Here is a 14,900-nt window from a genome sequence, read left to right on the forward strand (position 1 = left end):
GCTGCAGGGAGATCCCCTCTTAGAGGGGCCTGGGCAGGCAGAAATCATCAGAGAGATCCATACAGAACAGGCAGCAGCCAGCCCTTTCAGGTCTGGGGACCTAGCCAGGGTGGTAGACATCAGACCCAGGTTAGGCCTTCTAGAACTTCCATGGCCACCCCATTTTCTCAGTTAAAAATATAGGCAGGGGGCCAGGCGCGGTGGCTCAAGCCTGTAATCCCAGCACTTTGGGAGGCCGAGATGGGCAGATCACAAGGTCAGGAGATCAAGACCATCCTGGCTAACACGGTGAAACCCCGTCTCTACTAAAAATACAAAAAACTAGCCGGGCGAGGTGGCGGGCGCCTGTAGTCCAAGCTACTCGGGAGGCTGAGGCAGGAGAATGGCGTAAACCTGGGAGGCGGAGCTTGCAGTGAGCTGAGATCCGGCTACTGCACCCCAGCCTGGGCGACAGAGTGAGACTCCATCTCAAAAAAAAAAAAAAAAAAAAAAAATATGGGCAGGGATATTTAGAGTTGAGGAAGTGGGTAAAGACTTTCTCTGTGGAGATCTTGCTTTCTTGATTGGCTTGAGAACATCCTAGCCTTTGCTCCTGGATTTGGGGCCAAATATAGTCCCAAAGAGACTGACACTTTTGTTTTAGGGGCTGTGGTCAGCTGTTCCCCTTGTTCACTGGCCATCTCATGTTGGCGCAACCCTGTCACCCCCGGTATAGGCTGGAACTGAGGGAGGAGAGATTGAATTCTTAGCATAGCCTAGATCCAAGGATTGATCCAGGGGTTCTGGAAGCATCCTCTGGTGGTTTTAATGGTACAATGTCCTGGCTGGTGTTTGGCTGGGCTAGGGGCAGGGAGGAATGGCTACAAATTAGAGGCTCCTGCCCAAGCCTGCCAGCCCTACCCGGGCCCGGGTCCTGGCTCTTCCCCTCCATTCTGGTGAGTGGCTCATTTGCAGGGAAAGGATGAAGGTCACTGATTTGTGCCCACCCAGGAGCAGAAGGGACTGGGGCTCAAGGGGCGGCCTTTCTGTGGGGCCCCTGGTCCCCAACCCGAGGTCCCCCCATGCCAGCCACTGGCCTGGCTTGGGCAGGGCTGCACGCCCGTTCAGCGCTGCTGTTTTCATAAGCTAATGAGGGCAGAGTGTGAGCCACAGGCGATGATGTTGGGATATTAACTCTGACAGGAAGCTTGATCATAATTATCTTAACGAGGATAGGGTTAATTACAGTGGAAACTTAAAAGTTCTCTCTGTTTGAATCCACTGGAGCCCAATGCGTTGTGATGTTTAGTCATTTTGATGTGACTTTGGAAAAGGCACTGGGATGCTCCCAGCAGCCGCTGCAGCTCCTGGGGGAGCCCAGGCAGAGCCCTGGGAATGAGGGAAGGAGGTAAGAGGATGGTACCTGTGTGTGAGATCCTGGCTGCGTTGCTGCTGGTGGAGGGGGAGGCAGGCAGCCTGCAGGGAGTTCCAGGGGTGCTGATCGGTTTCCAGAACAATCCAGGCCTGGATGATCTCCCTCCAGCTGGCTGTGCCTAGGTCCTGGGTGAAACCTTGCTCTCTCCTACCAGCCCCCAGTCCATGCCTCAGACATCGCACTGCTCCAGGAAGCTGGCGAGCGATGCTGGACTGATAGTCGGCGTCTCCACGGGGGATCTGGTTTTGGGGTGCATTTTGCTGTTCATACACAAGATGATAGCAGACAAATTGTCATTTTATTTAACAGCACATATTTGCAGGCATCTGGCATATAGGGGAATGAACTCAAAGATCTACACACATATTGTTTCTCCTATTTCTCCCTAGAAAACAACAGTAAAAACAAACAAACAAAATCAACGTAAAGGTTAAAGCCACCTCCTCCCAGGTGTATGTGTATTGTCATCCATGTGCCAGCTAGGACCCCCAAAACCTGTCCTCCCCAGTACCTCCATTCACTATGTTCTCTGCCCCCTGACTTCTGTGCCCCGGCCCTCAGCTCTGGATCTAGCTGATTAAATCCCCAGGAGCACACCACACTGATAACATGAAAACAGGGATTTATTCATTAGCAGTCACCCATGTAATATGGTTCTCTTTTTACTGAGCAGCTAATAACGTCACATGGCAAAACAAGTCTCAAAACCAGGCAGGTGACAGGGGATTTGAGACTGATCTTCCCAGCTCTTCTGGGAGGTTTCACTCTGGTGTGGGGTTCTGCCCCATAGCCCACCCTGCAAGGGAAGAAAGGCTGTCTGGATGGAGGTGGGCGCTTCCTTGGTGCTCCTGGGCTCTCCCCATCTTCATGCTGTGTCGTTTTGCTTTATGCCTCCCTGGAGCACTTTTGGAAAGGAACTTTCTTCTGCTTGCCAGTTGCCAACCATTTGCTGATTTTCATCAGAAGAGTCTAATATTTGCATAACATAACTTAGGAGCAATGTATTTGGATGCTGCCTTTGAGCAGAGCCCAACTGATGTTTGTGCACGAAGGTCTTATTAGCCACCCGTAAGGCTCCCTAAGGGGAAGTGGCCTCACCTCCCCTAGTGGCAAACAGGCCCAGTCCTGAGAAGCCTTTTGGCACATCACTCCCTAATCCCTAGTGGAGGGACTTCAGAAGAGCCCGAAAGTCCCCTGCACAAGCCTGACTTCCTGCACGCCTCCTCTGTGGGTTTGTTCATGGGCCTGTCCACTGCATTCCAAACACACCCCCAGGGTCAGGGCGTCAGGAAACAAAACAGTGAATAAAAGGAGGAAGGAAAAGAAAAAGAAAAACAAAACAAAACAGCGTATGCTACTAAGCAGTTAGCCATCCTTACTTATTCTCTACAAGATCCTATGAGCTGGAAGGAACACAGAACAGTAGAGTTCAGATGGGCTATTGACAGGCCCGAATTCACACAACAGGAGATGGAGGAGCGGAGGCAAAGTCCCAAACCTTCCTGCCTAGATGTGCGTACGTTGTGAGTTTTTACAATTTTTTTTTTGTTTGTATTTTTTGTGGGTACATAGCAGGTAGAGATGTTTATGGGTCACATGAGATATTTTGATACAGGCATGCAATGTGTAATCATCACATCAGGATAAATGGGATATCCAGCCCTTCAAGCATTTATCCTCATAAGTTGTGTTTTGCCTCTAGGAACCAAGAGGCAAAAGAGAAAGGAGGAGGAAATGGAACGTGATGACCTCTGGACCCCTACTCCAAAATGTGTCCTCCCTCGGTGGGACTGGCAGTGTTGGTTGGAGGAGCAGGCATGCTCTGGGAGTCAAGTCCTGGGTGGGACCATCCCGAGGTCTGGCAGGAATGGAATATGCAGGCAGAGCTCTGGGCCCAGTGGAATCTACAGATTTAATTACAACACATTTTACACTTCGCAAGTATTGACTCCCTATTTTGGAGTCCTCTTGGCAGAGATCCCACAAGGGAGCTATGGATGCCTTGGGAAAGCTCTGGTGCTGAAGTTCACACTCACAGCAGATGTGCAGACATTGCACACACAAGCATACGGGGCTCTAATGGAAGCACTATCAGTAAATGAATAGTGTGGACGACTCATCTCCCTGATTCGTCATTTTATAGAATAGCCAGGCATCCCATAGGAGTCTCCCTCCGGTCCACATCGTAGCTCAGCTGTCAGCCTGTGCAGGCTCAGCACATCTCCCGGGTCTGGCAGGTGAACGAGCTGGGAGTCTGTGTCTCCGTGTAAGCCCCTCCGCCGGCCGGCTTGCTTTAATTAATGTCTGTGTGCGCCCAGGCAAGCACTTGTGCACAACTACCCCGTGACACCTCCACCCCCAACACTCATGAGAGCCCATAAAATTAAGAGTTAACTTTCAGCGACGTGTATAAGCAAGGCTATTTTTCCCTTTCTGTTTTGTTTTGTTTTGTTTTTTTTCCTGGAGTCGGGTACTTAATTCTCTCAGTTGCCTTTTTATTTACTGCCTCAACATCTACAGGGTTGCACTCTACACTTCTTTCAAAAATTAAGTGAGAAATCCACTTTCCATAAATTAAAACAGTAACTTCAGGCCAGGAGCTTTGAAGCAGCAATTCCACCAACCCCTGTCTCCCCACCCGCAGCAAAAACAAATAAAAAGAAATAATAAAAGAAAAAGGCCTCTCAGACCAGAGTGATTATGTAATTCCGCAGATGCCTTGCCTTTGGGGCAGCCACTGGGACGCTGGGCAGAAGCAAATTAAGTGATTAGTAAAGAAAAAAGGCAGAGGGAAAAAAAAGTCAAAGGATGTGAAGGCAGAGAAAGGAAGCCTTCCCTGCCGTTTCCCCCACGACTGTACAGAGGAGAACCGCTAAGAAATGATACTTGAAGTTATATTTATTATTGTAAGAGGGTATGATATTTCTGGGCAGGAATGATGGATGACAAGTTGAATTTGTGTCCAGGGAATGAAGGTGAACTGTGACAGAGTTATTTATCTTGGGAATGGAGGTTAGGGTCAGCCGAGGCTGGGTGCCTGAAGGCACAAGACATTGACAAATTTATCCTGCAGGCCGTATCTGAAGCCCTTTGTTTTGGATCCTGGCTACTCACTAAGTGACCCTCATCCTTCATGTTGGCAATGCGTGAAGGATGCGGTGGGTGCCAGCGGCCCCTTCTCCCCCGCCGCCCCCGCCCCGACTCCTGCTACTAATTCTTGTCATTCACTTTGCTGACAGGCACCAAGCCCAAACTATTCCCAGTCCTGAAAGGGAAGGTTAAAATATTTATTTCGGCTCATAATGGCCTCCCTGATTTAGTGCAGGATCATTTTTCCTGTTGCCTTTGTCATTGCAGGTCACTGGAAGGACTGAGCGCATTCAGGAGCCTGGAGGAACTCATCTTGGACAACAATCAGCTGGGGGACGACCTCGTGTTGCCAGGGTTACCCAGACTGCATACCTTAACCCTCAACAAGAACCGAATATCCTTTCCTCTGCCCGCTGCCCCCACTCCCCACCCAGCCCCACAGTCGTCCCCCCACCCCACCCTGCACAAATCCTGCAAAATGTCAAATGAGTTTTATGTGTCAGCTAAATTAAAGTATGTGAAATACAGTTCGTGGGCAGACAAAGCGTTCTGTCTTCTGGCACTCGGGACACTTCAGAGTAATTTATTATAGGTCATTCATAAATGAAACGCACCATTATATCTTCCTGTTGCTCCATTTTAGTGTAGGGATCTAAGTTATGGCTGTGAAGAAATCTTTTTAATAGATAAAAATAGAGAAAGAAAATAATGTCACCGCCGCAGAGGCGGCGAAGCCCTGTCTGTTTGCTTGGGCTTGTGTGGGAGGGCGACCTCTGGTGGGAAGTCCTGGGTAATGCCACTAAGCAAACTTCGTCTCCTCAGAGGTTTCTGGAAGGCTCTGGGGCAGGCTCGGGGAACGGTTTTGGTGAGGGAAAGGAGCTAAGGTGGCAGGGACATGTGAAGCTCAGGCCTGGCTATGCCCTCACTGGTGGATACCATGCTGGGCTGTTGATGGGAGGCCTAGGGGACCCATGATAGTATATGGCCTTCCCTACGGAGGCAAGGACCTAGACAGCGTAGGGTGAGACTTCCAGGCACTAGTTGCTCTGGATTCTGTAGTGGGGATGGAATCAGGGAACCCTTGCTGCGACCTAAGACCCCTAGCTCCTGCAACGTTAGTGTAGTGGATTACTCGGCACTAGAATGACAGCTCAATAGGACAGGGAGTTTCCTTGGTTTTGTTAACTCCTCTGTTCTTCACACAAAGAATAGTGCCTGGCACCAAGTACAAGCTCAATAAATATTTGTGGGATGAATGCATGATTATCATTAGCTGTTCCTTATTGAGCACTCCTAGGAATGAGGCATGGTGCTGGGTTCCTTATGTGTGTTGTTATTCATCTTTACCAAGCCCTGTGAGAAGGGTGTGTCTTTTCCGTTTATCTAGACATGGAAAGAGGTGAGGGTAGGCACACAGCCAGACATTAACAAGATGCTATGTCCCGGATGATTCAGTGTCAACGGTGTTGTGTCCAAAGTCCAATGTCTGCATTCTACTGTGTTGCTTCAGACTCAGTGGTCCAATGGCTTTGTTTTATTGGATGGAACATTTGAGACCCGGAGTAGTTAAATCACTTGTTCACATTCATACAATAAATTAGAAATAGAAAAGGAACCAGGGCATTTTCCTCTAGAGTATAAAATAAAATCAGATATACATGTAAGGTTTAGCACATACGCATATGCCAGCATTTAAGAGTGATTTGCAGAAGTATTGGTTAGCTACTGTTTATACTTCAAGCCATAAGTTAATGTTTTCTTTATTCTCTAAGATATTGTCTCAGTCAGCTCTTGCTGCTATAGCACAATACCATACATGAGGTGGCTTAAACAACAAACATTTATTTCTCACAGTCTGAAGGCTGGAGGTTTGTGATCAGGATGCCAGCATGGTTGGTTTCTTGGTGAAGATACTTTCTTGCTGTAACATCACATAGCAGAGAGAGAGAAAGCAAGCTTTTTCAAGTTGCTTCTTATAGGGGCACTGATCCCATCAGAGGGATCTACCCTTATGACCTAATCACCTCCCAAAGGCCTCATCTCCACATACCATCACTTTGGGGATTAGAATTTCAACATATGAATTTGAGGGGAGAACAAATATTCAGACCATAGTATTATAAATATGCTCCTTGTGGTCACTATTAATTGTCACTTTGATAGAAGTAGAAGGGGAGGGCCTGCAAGTAAATTCACAGTCTTTGTCATAATGAAATTTTGGTGGATTTTCCCCTCTTATATCCATTAGTCAACCAAGTTTCCCAATGACTGTTTGAAAAATATTGTAGTCTTATGGCTTTCTAGGCTGTCTTAGATGATCACTTGGCCAATATTCTCAAATCAATCAAGGACAGAAGGATTTTCAGACATATCCTATGTCCCAGGTCTCTGTAGAATATTAGATTCCATGGACTTTGGTTCACGTCTCAGCTTAATCATATTTAGCGGTGTGGCCTTGAGCAAGTTATCTTCTGTGAGCTTCTGTTTCTCATTTTTAAAGAAATACATTGGACTGGATGATGGTTTTATTCTCTGTATTGCTGTCACCAGAGATAAGCAGGCCTCTTGGCTTCAGAGTGCTGAGAGGTGTTCTTTGTCTTTGGTTGAGTCCTTTCCCTATTCTGTGCCTCTGCTTCTCCAATCTGTAGCAGTAATGCTAAGGGAGTAATGGTAATAGCCTAGGAGGGACTGAAGCAGAAGACACTGTGTGGCTATAAACCTGACTGGTGATATCACTCTGCTGTTGTAGCACATTTCTTACCAGTGAATGTTCTAAACAGACTTCTTTCCTTTTTTTTCCTCTGCTCTACAAATGTGATTGTGAAGATCAACTTCCCCATCTACTTGACTCAGAAGTCACAGAGAAAGGTAGGTAAAAATCAGGCAATAACAGCACATGTTCTCTTCTCAACTCAGCACTTCTGATGCCACTTTTTCAGCTAAATGACTCTCCTTCCTAACTGTGAGAATGTTGCAGGCTTTCCAACAATTTCTATGTTCCATATTGTTATTGCTACCCCATGAAATGCTTTAGATATGGCCTCTATACATTAGCTTTTGCTGCATAATAATCCACCCCAACATTTAGTGGCTTAAAACAGCAAATATGTACAATTCTATGGATCAGATGTTTGGCCAGGGCTCAGCAGGATGGTTCTTCTGCGGGTCTTACCCTGGGTCACTCATGCAGCCACATCTACCTGGAGGCTCAACTAGGGCTGGATGGTCTAAGATGACTCACTCATATGTCTGGAGGTTGGTACTGGGTGTTGGCTAAACTACCTGTGTCTAACAGTCTAGCATAAGGCACTTCACATGGGAGGAGTATTCTAACAGCACAAGCCCTGTAGTACAAGTAGTCTTCAAGTTCAACTTATATCATATGTGTTAATGTCCCATGATGAAAGCAAGTCACATACCAACTGTAGAACAAATTGGGGAGGGGACTGCATAGAGTGTACATATAAAGAGGCATAACTCATTTCTGCAACAATCTACCCAGGAGACCTTGGCATTGGCATCTTGTCTCCTTAAGATTTTACTTCCAGCCGGGCGCGGTGGCTCATGCCTGTAATCCCAGCACTTTGGGAGGCCGAGACGGGTGGATCATGAGGTCAGGAGATCGAGACCATCCTGGCTAACACGGTGAAACCCCATCTCTACTAAAAAATACAAAAAAAACTAGCTGGGTGAGGTGGCGGGCACCTGTAGTCCCAGCTACTCGGGAGGCTGAGGCAGGAGAATGGCGTGGACCTGGGAGGCGGAGCTTGCAGTGAGCTGAGATCCGGCCACTGCACTCCAGCCTGGGAGACAGAGCGAGACTCCGTCTCAAAAAAAAAAAAAAAAAAAAAAAAGATTTTACTTCCTATTTGTGATAAAGGGAGCCCTAGAAACAAGTAACTATTGACCTCCTCAAAAAGTATTAGCTCTTTTGTGTAAATTGAATCTTTAAACATGTTAGGAAGCTTGCTGCTAAATGAGGTTTTATCTTGAATCCTTTTGTGAAATTTGCTTCATTTTTAATTTTTTGGTTTGTTTTTTGGCATATGTAAAATGGTTATTCACCCCACCTACCACGTAAAATCTAGACTTTTCCACTTTGGTTTAACTCGCAGTTAAATGTGTCTATAATAATGCTGTAGGTTCCTAGACCCTGGCCACTTGGGTCATTGGCTTCTTTGATCCTTTAGCAAGAGGGAATATCACACAGTGGTTAAGAACAACAGGCTCTGAAGGCAGACTTCCTGAGCTTCTACCCTAAACCTGCCACTTTTCTCCATGACCTTGGGCAATTGATTTAACATCTCTATGTTTTGGTTTCCTTTGAAAATGCAGACAATGCTGGTACCCATCCCATAGGTTGTTTTGAAGATTATTCTAAGTATCTCAGACATATTAGATTCTAGTAACATAGTAAGTGCTATGTAAGGGTTACTATTATTGTTGTTATTATTATCCTAGAGAATTGTGTAAACTCATCTGGTTTGACTTGGGTCACATTATAACCAAGGCCAGAGTACAGATATACTTCTGAGTGTAGAATGCTTCTTTGACTTGCACAATTTAATATTGCCCTAATGGCATTCCATGAGTTGGGTACTGTTGGTGAATAATTCTTCTCATTTTTATGGGAAAACTAGGAGTGCATGAGCTTTCTGAAGTCACATAGATTGTCAGTAGTGGGGCTTAGTCTAGAACCCAGGTATGCTGATTCCCAGCTCCAGACTCTGAAACCCAAAGGAGCGGCAATCATTGTACAAGGAGAGGAGCCCAGATACAGGAGGAGTCAGCGTCCTGGGCCTGCTTCTGCAAGGTCCTGCTCCCAGCTGGGGCTGCCAGGAGTCCGCTCTTAAAAGAGATTCCAGAGCCCAGACCCAACATCTGGAAAATTCCTTCTGTGTTCATCAGTCAATGCCTTCCTGCCATCTGCATACCTCCTGCTGGACCTCCCATCTTTTTCCACCAGCCCTTTTTCTCATTGTGTTCAGCCCTCAGTGTTGATGTCCTGCTCTGGTATATCTGAAAGCCTGGTTGTCTGAGATTACCTCTTCATTTCTTGGTTTGTAGGGATCTGATTTTCTTTCTTTGGTTCATTGAGTCTGGCCAGGTAATCACTGGTTATGGACTTGAACCCCTTCCCCACTGCTCTCTCTCTCTCTCTGTCTCTCTCTCTCACACACACACACACACACACACATGCCCATCCATGAGTATGCACACACCATCCCCGACTCTTCCACCAGGAGGGGTGGGATATTTGGTAGTGGTCTCAGCCATATCATGTCTGAATAATCAACCCTAAGTAAGGTTGACAAACTGAAGATTCAGGAAAATGTAGGTACTTAACCTTTGCACAATCAAATGATTCACCTCTACTTTCCTTTTGGCGTGTGTGGGGGGCACATAAGCAGATTTTATTTGGAATCGCACTTCATCTTCTGTCTCCCTTTTTGCTTCAGCACATGTACTGAATAGCCAATGAGTTTGAATTATAGTGCCAGCAGGAAGAAAGTATGGTGCTACATGTTACACAGCTGGGCGGTGGCACGGAGACCACTCCAGCAAGTCAAAGGTGGGACTGGAGTTCCCTTAGCCATTTTCTGTGTCATCTTAGGAAAGATTTGCTGTGTCATCTTAGGAAAGTCTCTACACCTTGTCAGGGGCCTCAGTTTCTTTATAAAATGGGTAACACACACTTCAGCATATTGTCGAGAGATTTAAATGGTATAATATGTGGGAAATCACTTTGTTAAAGACTTTACAATTTCTTGGCATATTTTACTGTTAGTCAATGTTTCGATGCTTCAAAAGAAACAGCCCAAATTGGAAGGAAGGATCTGAGGTACACAGCACATAGCCCGGTGATGGCACCTGTGCTCTCCCACAGAAACATGTAGGAACCCTCATTTTCCAGTGGTTTAAATTTTGCTTTTGTGTTAGGAAATTATGAGTCACTTTTTCCTCTAGAAATACAGTTTCTTTAGGACCTGTGTTTAAATCCAGACTCTATCATGTACTGGCTGTGTGACCGTTAACCCCTGTTTCCTTAATTGTTATTTGGGCACGACAAATTTCTGATATATGTGAATAAAAATGAGATATGTCATTATGTTGTATATTTAGTATTCAAAAACCCAGCATTAGGATTAGCTGTGGTTAAAATCATCCCAGTAGTTATGGAGGCTGCCCTTTGACCTGCAGCTGAGCCCAGAGGGAGGGATGTGTCCATTCTCACCTGGGAGACAACTTTGGACCCGCACAACTGGAACACCCTGGAAGGCTTCCCTCCTCCCTCATGCTCCAAACTTTCAAGGCAAGATGCTGCTTTGATCTTGGGCCCTCTGCAGAAAGTCTCCCTTGGCAAGCCTCCCCATGACAGCTGGGCTCCGCAATGGCAACTTTCTACAGACAACACTGAAAAAAATCTCAACGCTAAGTACCCCGGAGAAGACTTGCTGAGGGAAGCCAGGTGTGTGCTGGGAACCCAGCTGGAGAGAGATGAAACTGTGCCAGGTAGCTTCACATTTTTAAAAAAGGTACCCTTAGGAGAATCCCTGAAATGATCCCCACTGCAGTGGTCTTGATTAGCCAGGGACACCAGGTTTCTTCCACAGATTGCCTCTGGTCAATTTTCTATGAATCTTGACAAAAAAGAAATGTGACAAGTTCTATCTTGGATCTCAAAACCAGGCAAGACAAGGCTGTGTTTGTCCTTCCTGACCCAGGAGACGAAGAAACCAATTAAAACTTCTCATGTTTTATCTTCTGGTGGTGCTATCAACATAAAGGTGAAGGGCTGGTCTACAGCACGCATGCAGGGAGGAGGTGCTAGTGCTTCCTGCTTGGTGTGGATTTGGGAGAAACCACCTGACTCAGCCAAATATATCATTTATAGTAAGTATATGAAAGGCTTAGGAAGATGGAGCTTCTGCCATACAAAATACCCAAAGGCAGGCAGGCTGGCTCTTAGAAATCTCTTGGATTCATTGGCAAAGGATGGCTGAAGCTTCTTGGAACCTGCAGACCCCTTGCCCAAGAAAGTCCCATGATCAAAGCATTCAAATTATCCACTTCTTCATGGCCAGGGGCAGATTCAGGTTTTGCCCAGGGGCAGATCCAGGTTTTGGGGAGTGTGAAACCTCTGTAATTTGAGGGAGCCCTCTTAAAGACTATATAATTAGGAATGCAAAATTAGATATGAAATGGATATTTATTTGGAATAGAACTGTATCAAAGGAAATTTTAAAATTTTAAGTTGATAAATTCCACAGATGTCAAAATACCTAGAAAAGTACCAATCTTTACTGAAGATATGCCTCTAGAGAAACTTTTTTCCTACTTTTTTCCTGCAAATTCTCTCATAGCTTCATTATTTGGTGAAATTTTGTAATTTTTTTCTAGAGAGAATAATTCCCTCTTTTAGCATAGTTGATTGAAAATTGATTTTTTAAAATAGTTTAGAAATGTTTCTTTCAGTTTCACCATTTGTTGTTGGTAGTTTCACCACTATATTATTGGTAAAACTTTTAGGATTATTACATGTTGGAGAAACTCTTACACATTTCTTTCATATACGATAGGAGTTGTATAAGATTTCAGGACATTTCAGCCAGGCACAGTGGCTCACACCTGTAATCCCAGCACTTTGGGAGGCTGAGGCAGGTGGATCTCCTGAGGTTAGGAGTTCGTGGTCTCTACTAAAAATACAAAAATTAGCCGGGTGTGGTGGTGCGCCCCTATAATCCCAGCTACTTGGGAGGCTGAGACACAAGAATCGCTTGAACCCAGGAGGCAGAGGTTGTAGTGAGCTGAGATCACACCATTGCACTCCAGCATGGGCGACAGAGTGAGACCTTGTCTCAAAAAAAAAAAAGATTTCAGGACATTTCAAGTTGTGTGTGTGTGTCGATGTTTGGCATGTATACATACACTTAACAACTGAATCTTAAATGTTCTTTGAATTGATGAGTTTGTTATTCATTTTGCCATCAGTTTTATGTTGGTCCCTGCATATTTGTATTAATATGGTGGATAGTAAGAGTATTACTGAAAGCCATTCCTACTGATACTGTTGGAACAATTTAACTAGACACAGAAGTGACTGCAAATTGTACAAATATTCCCCCACTGAGTCATAATTGTTAGTCCTACACAATGTCCCTTTAGGTGGGGATTCCCATAGACACTCCCATTGTCACCCAACTGAAGGGAAAATGTGGTAGAAGAAGTCCTAGTGGAGCGAGACAGTGATCTCCACAGATTATAGTGTAAATTACCTACTTTTACCAAAAAAAAAAAAAAAAAATCACACGATCATGTGACTCTATTACCAGGGTCTTTCCCAGGGCATTGGAAGGGGCCTATGCAAGCAAGAAGCCCTTGATGCATGAGCTTTATTAGCTCCATGGTAGATCTACATGTGAAGGTTTACTCAACTTAATCTAGGCCTACTTCCCTGAACATGGTGAGAGGTGACAACCTGCTGGTGGCCCTCGCTTGCTCTCAGTGCCTCCTCAGACTCGGGGTCCACTCTGGCCACGCTTGAGGAGCCCTTCAGCCTGCTGCTGCACTGTGGGAGCCCCTCTCTGGGTTGGCTGAGGCCGGAGCCGGCTCCCTCTGCTTGCGGGGAGGTGTGGAGGCAGAGGCACGGGCGGGAACCAGGGCTGCCAGTGGCGCTCGCAGGCCAGCGTGAATTCCGGGTGGACACGGGCTTGGTGGGCCCTGCACTGGGAGCCGCCAGCCCACCAGCCCCCGGCAGTGAGGGGCTTAGCACCCAGGCCAGCAGCTGTGGAGGTTGCACCAGGTCCCCCAGCACTGCCGGCCCGCCCGCACCACCCTCGAATTCTCACCGGGCCTCAGCTGCCTGCTGCAGGGCAGGGCTCGAGACCTGGAGCCCACCATGCCCCAGCCCCCCACAGTGGGCTCCTGCATGGCCCGAGCCTCCCTGACGGGTGCCATCCCCTCCTCTGTGGAGCCAGGTGCCATCAACCACCCAAGGGCTGAGGAGTGCAGGCGAACTGCATGGGACTGGTGGGCAGCTCTGCCCCGGTCCTGGTGTGGTATCTGATAGGGGAAGCCAGCTAGGTTCCTGAGTCAGATGGGGACTTGGAGAACTTTTATATCTAGCCTTAGGATTGTAGATGCACCAAACAGCACTCTGTATTTAGCTAATCTGGTGGGGACTTGGAGAACTTTTATGTCTAGCTAAAGGATTGTAGATGCACCAATCAGCACTCTATGTCTAGCTCAAGGTGTGTAAACGCACCAATCAGTGCTCTGTGTCTAGCTAATCTAGCGGGGACTGGGAGAAATTTTAGATCTAGCTAGAGGATCGTAAATACACCAATCAGCACTCTGTGTCTAGCTCAGGGATTGTAAACGCACCAATCAGCGCTCTGTCAAAACAGACCAATCAGCTCTCTGTAAAATGGACCAATCAACAGGATGTGGGTGGGGTCAGATAAAGGAATAAAAGCAGGCTGCTGGAGCCAGCAGTAGCAATCGGCTTGGGTTCCCTTTAACACTGTGCGTTTGTTCTTCCGCTCTTTATGGTAAATCTTACCGTTGCTCATTTTTGGGGTCCTTAATTTTACAGCCTTCATGAGCTGTAGCACTCACTGCAAAGGTCTGCAGCTTTGCTGCTGAAGCCAGCGAGACAACAAACCCACTGGGAGGAACGAGCAACTCCAGATGTACTGCCTTTAAGAGCTGTAACACTCACCCCAGCAGTCTGCGGCTTTATTCTTGAAGTCAGCGAGACCAAGAACCCACCAATTCCGGACACAATGGTGGCTGGCTGGGCTTCTTTCACTTGTCACTAAATGTTGAGAAATGACTGGCATTTCAGTCCAACTCAGTTGTCCAGTATTTCCTCAACTTAAAAGCCTTGCCAGTTTGGGGTTCCATTCCTGCATATCCCCACCTTCATACAGTACATACAAAAAGCAGGCAAGCTTTGAGGAATGTTTCATAAGAGGAAAGTAGGTTTTGGTCCGGCCTTTCCATCTGCAGTAGAGAGGGCTTCCCTCAGTCGTGTAGGGCTGTTGTCTACATAAATAATTAGAATCACTGCAAGTCAGTATGTCAGCACCATTCTGGTAGCCCCCTCTCTTGCAGTTCCACGAAAGAAATACTGTGCTGGCCAGAAGCAGTAGTCAGCTTGTCTGGCTGCCCTCCCTGGAACAAGGGCCTGGCCTTGAGGCTTTAAGACAGCCTGATCCAGACATGAGTCCTAGTGCTCCTTGGAGCATCTGATGGCTTGCATGAGTGGGCTAGAAAGTTGGAACAAGCTATGAAGGAGAGAAACCTAGCCTGGGACTGAGGCTGGTGCAGGTCCAGGGCTAGGTCCAGGCCTGGGGTACTCTACCTGAATCCAGTCCTGGGTGTTGGAGGGGGA

General features: G+C 46.7%; 1 protein-coding gene across 1 annotated transcript in view; it reads left to right on the forward strand.

The window, feature by feature from the left end:
• Positions 1-14,900, forward strand: part of LRMDA (leucine rich melanocyte differentiation associated) — a 1,136,435-nt gene that overhangs the window by 598,756 nt on the left and 522,779 nt on the right. Inside the window, exon 3 of the mRNA XM_071068790.1 lies at positions 4,772-4,903. Within this exon, the coding sequence (XP_070924891.1) occupies positions 4,772-4,903 (132 nt within the window). The remainder of the gene's footprint in view (positions 1-4,771; positions 4,904-14,900) is intronic.

This window comes from Macaca nemestrina, chromosome 9, assembly GCF_043159975.1.
Source record: "Macaca nemestrina isolate mMacNem1 chromosome 9, mMacNem.hap1, whole genome shotgun sequence".
Lineage (NCBI taxonomy): Eukaryota > Metazoa > Chordata > Mammalia > Primates > Cercopithecidae > Macaca > Macaca nemestrina.